Source organism: Phaseolus vulgaris, chromosome 11 (genome assembly GCF_000499845.2).
Source record: "Phaseolus vulgaris cultivar G19833 chromosome 11, P. vulgaris v2.0, whole genome shotgun sequence".
NCBI classification, from domain to species: Eukaryota; Viridiplantae; Streptophyta; class Magnoliopsida; order Fabales; family Fabaceae; genus Phaseolus; species Phaseolus vulgaris.
This window is the reverse complement of record NC_023749.2, coordinates 35211683-35215433: the sequence shown is the minus strand read 5'-3', so window position 1 is coordinate 35215433 and position 3751 is coordinate 35211683. Positions and strand designations below refer to the sequence as shown.

At 29.7% G+C, this 3751-nt stretch overlaps 1 protein-coding gene across 1 annotated transcript; it reads left to right on the top strand.

Annotated features, from left to right (window-relative positions):
• Positions 1–528: 528 nt before the first annotated feature.
• LOC137828156 (cyanidin 3-O-galactoside 2''-O-xylosyltransferase FGGT1-like) lies at positions 529–2110 on the top strand. Its single transcript, XM_068634614.1, has one exon. The coding sequence runs from the start codon at positions 532–534 to the stop codon at positions 1948–1950; it is 1419 nt and encodes a 472-aa protein (XP_068490715.1). The 5' UTR covers positions 529–531; the 3' UTR covers positions 1951–2110.
• The last annotated feature ends 1641 nt before the right edge of the window (positions 2111–3751 follow it).

Here is a 3751-nt window from a genome sequence, read left to right as displayed (position 1 = left end):
GCAAGTCACAATCAAACCACAAATATTTAAAATCAAATCAAATAATAAAAAAATAGAAAAACTTTTCTTTAAAAGAGTAAACAGTAAAATACACACACTTCACAACTCCATATTATAGATTTTAAATTAAAAAATAAAAATAAAAATTGTTAAATATTAATTTATTAGAATGTAAGGGTTATACAACTCCATATAATAATATTTTAAATTAAAAAATAAAATAAAAATTGTTAAAATATTAATTTATTAGAATGTAAGGGTTATATTTTTAGTGTAAAGTATGTTAATGTATTATCATCCTAAAATTTGGGATTTAAAAAGGAAAAGATTATTTTATATTAAACAGTAAAAGCATATTCTAGACAGCACATTATAATAATAAAATAATATTTTAAATTAAAAAGTAAATTATATGATTAAAATATTATTTTATTAATTTGTGAAGTAAATGAATTTTTATTGTTAAGCAACGTGGATTGATTGGGTTCACATATTTTCTAATTATTGCATTCTTTCCTAATAACTTGATTGATGTGCAGAAGTTGGCTTTATGTGTTTGAAAGAGCAGAAAAGCTGAAAATTGATCAACAGAGAAAAAAAAAAATGGATTCTTCTTCTTTGCACATAGCAATGTTTCCATGGTTTGCCATGGGACATTTAACTCCATTTCTCCACCTCTCCAACAAGTTAGCAAAGAGGGGACACAAAATCTCCTTCTTCATCCCCACAAGAACACAATCCAAGTTAGAGCAATTCAACCTCTTCCCAGATCTGATCACCTTTTTCCCTATCAATGTTCCTCATGTTGAAGGTCTTCCTCATGGTGCAGAAACCACTTCCGATGTGTCTTTTTCTTTAGGTCCACTCATTATGACGGCTATGGACCGCACTGAGAAGGATATAGAGCTTCTCCTCCTAGATTTAAAGCCGCAAATTGTTTTCTTTGACTTCACATATTGGCTACCAAACATCACTTCTCGTTTGGGGATCAAATCCTTTCAATACTTCATTGTTAGCCCTGCCACAGTATCTTACATTAGGTCCCCACAAAGTGATCTTATGCAACCCCCTCCTGGGTATCCTGTGTCATCCATCAAGCTTCATCTGGATGAAGCCAAGTTCCTTGCTTCTAAAAGGAATTGGGAGTTTGGTAGCGGTGTTCTCTTCTATGATCGCTTCGAATATGGTTTAATGCTATCAGATGCAATTGGGTTCAAAGGTTGTAGAGAAATTGAAGGGCCTTATGTTGACTACCTTGCAGAGCAGTTAGGGAAGTCTGTTCTCCTTTCAGGACCCATCATACCTGAGCCACCTAACACTGTTTTGGAGGAAAACTGGAGTGCATGGCTTGGAGGTTTCAAGGATGGTTCTGTGATTTTCTGTGCACTTGGGAGTGAATGGAAACTACCACATGGTCAATTCCAAGAATTGTTGTTGGGTCTTGAACTTACAGGACTTCCATTCTTGGCAGTTGTGAAAGTTCCTGTTGGGTTTGAGACAATTGAAGCTGCACTCCCAGAAGGGTTTAAGGAAGGAGTTGAAGGGAGAGGAATTGTCCACAGTGGATGGATACAACAACAGTTGATTTTGGAGCACTCATCAGTGGGTTGCTTCATAACACACTGTGGAGCTGGTTCATTAACTGAGGCACTAGTGAATAAGTGTCAAATGGTGTTACTACCACAACTAGATGCTGATCATATCATTAATGCAAGGATGATGGGTAGCAACTTGAAGGTTGGGGTTGAAGTGCAGAAGGGTGAAGAAGATGGTTGGTTCACAAAGGAGAGTGTAAGCAAAGCAGTGAAAACTGTGATGGATGAAGAGAATGAGGTTGGCAGAGAAGTCAGGGAAAATCATGCAAAATTGAGGAATTGCTTGGTAAGTCCTGATTTAGAGTCCATTTGTGTTGATAACTTTTGTCAGAAGCTTCAAGATTTACTCAAGTAAAAGTTTTATAAGTTATTCCATAGTACGTGGAAGGCTTAAATAATGTTTGAGAGATTACTCTTTATCTTTAATTCTTGTTCAATGCATATCTCAATTATAAAAAAAAGACTTGTAAACTATCACTAATGTTGAAGTACTCAATAATTATTATTTTTATTTATGTTACATCTATTTAAGAATTTTATCAAGGTCGAGCGTAGGAAATATTTTAATTCTGAATTGTTTATTGATGGGTAAAAGAATCTTAATGTGTTCTTATATCATGAAGATTTCCATAATAAACATGTATAGACAAATTATATATACATTTTATAAAGATGAATTAAACTTAATTTTTACTACTTAATATAATATTAGAATAATTAAGAAACAAATAACACTTTAGACAATCAGACAATATTGTTGTTTAAAGCATAAAAACTATAACCTAATATTTAGATAATAATTTTTCAGTCGTGTCGTGATTTAGGTGGTCGTGACATTTTCAACATAGTTTTTAGCAAGCCCATAAAATTGGTGCTTAAAGCCTTGGTAACAACCATAATTTTAAAACGTTGCTTAGAGTGTTGGCAAAAGCTACAATTCATTCTTTTAATTTTATATTGCTCATAAAAAGTTTAATTTTAATCATTATATTAAATAACATAGTGAAGGGATCATGCTTACTTAAAACTAACCTATCGAATTTCATGACTAAGTTGATTGATTTCGTAATGTTCGAAATTAAATTGATTACTGCAACTTTCTCAAATCATATTGATTAGCAATTATCAACATCATTCTCTATCTCTCTTATGTTGAGAGTTGGGTCATAGCTAAGTCCCAAAAACATGACAACCTCTATCTAACAGATAGGTTAGATTATAAAAGGTTTGGGGTAAGGTTCGAAGCTTCCAGAGGTTCTATCCTCATTCTGCAAACCATTACCACGTCAGAAAACAGTAAACATTATGACTTTTCGGTATTTGAAATTGAGACCTGAAATGGAAAGTAAACATTGGCATGATGCACACATAGAAACCTTCAGGAATATCTTGACCGTGTAACGCATGGGAATATTTTAAATATTTTATAATATTTTATATTTATTTAAATGATAATATTATAATTTAAAATAATTAATAAATTACATATATTTAAATATAATTTTTCTAAAATGTAATATATTAAATTATAATATTAATTATATAATAATTTATAAGTTAAATAAATTAAGAATCGTATAAATGTAAAATACATACTATTATTATAATAAAATCACAATATAAAAAAAATTGAAGATTAATTAATATTTTTAAATATTTACGACACGATAAAATGAAACGAATAATAGTTAACCACACTATCATATTTTTAAAATTATAAACTTAATTTATAATATTATAATATTAAAGAAGTGAAAAAAATAATGTTAATATATTACATTTAATATCGTACTAGATATGTTCTACCATAATTATAAATCAATATTATATCAATTATTAATTACATAATCTAAATATAGATAAAATGTACCAAAAAAAAGTATTATAACTCATCTATACAATACAACATGGAATAGAAATACATTATATAATTATTTATGAAGTATTATTATGATATTAATAAAAAATAAATAATTGTAATTTATGTCGAGTTTAAAAACAATCTTGAATTCCAAATATATTACAATAAACTTTCAATCAAATCATTTTCATAATGATAACCCGAAAGTGTTGTCATGTATGCTCATCATCTGCCTCAAAAATAATTTTATCGTTCTCCCGAAGTAAGTGTTTCTTGTAGAATTTCTTCCATCCAC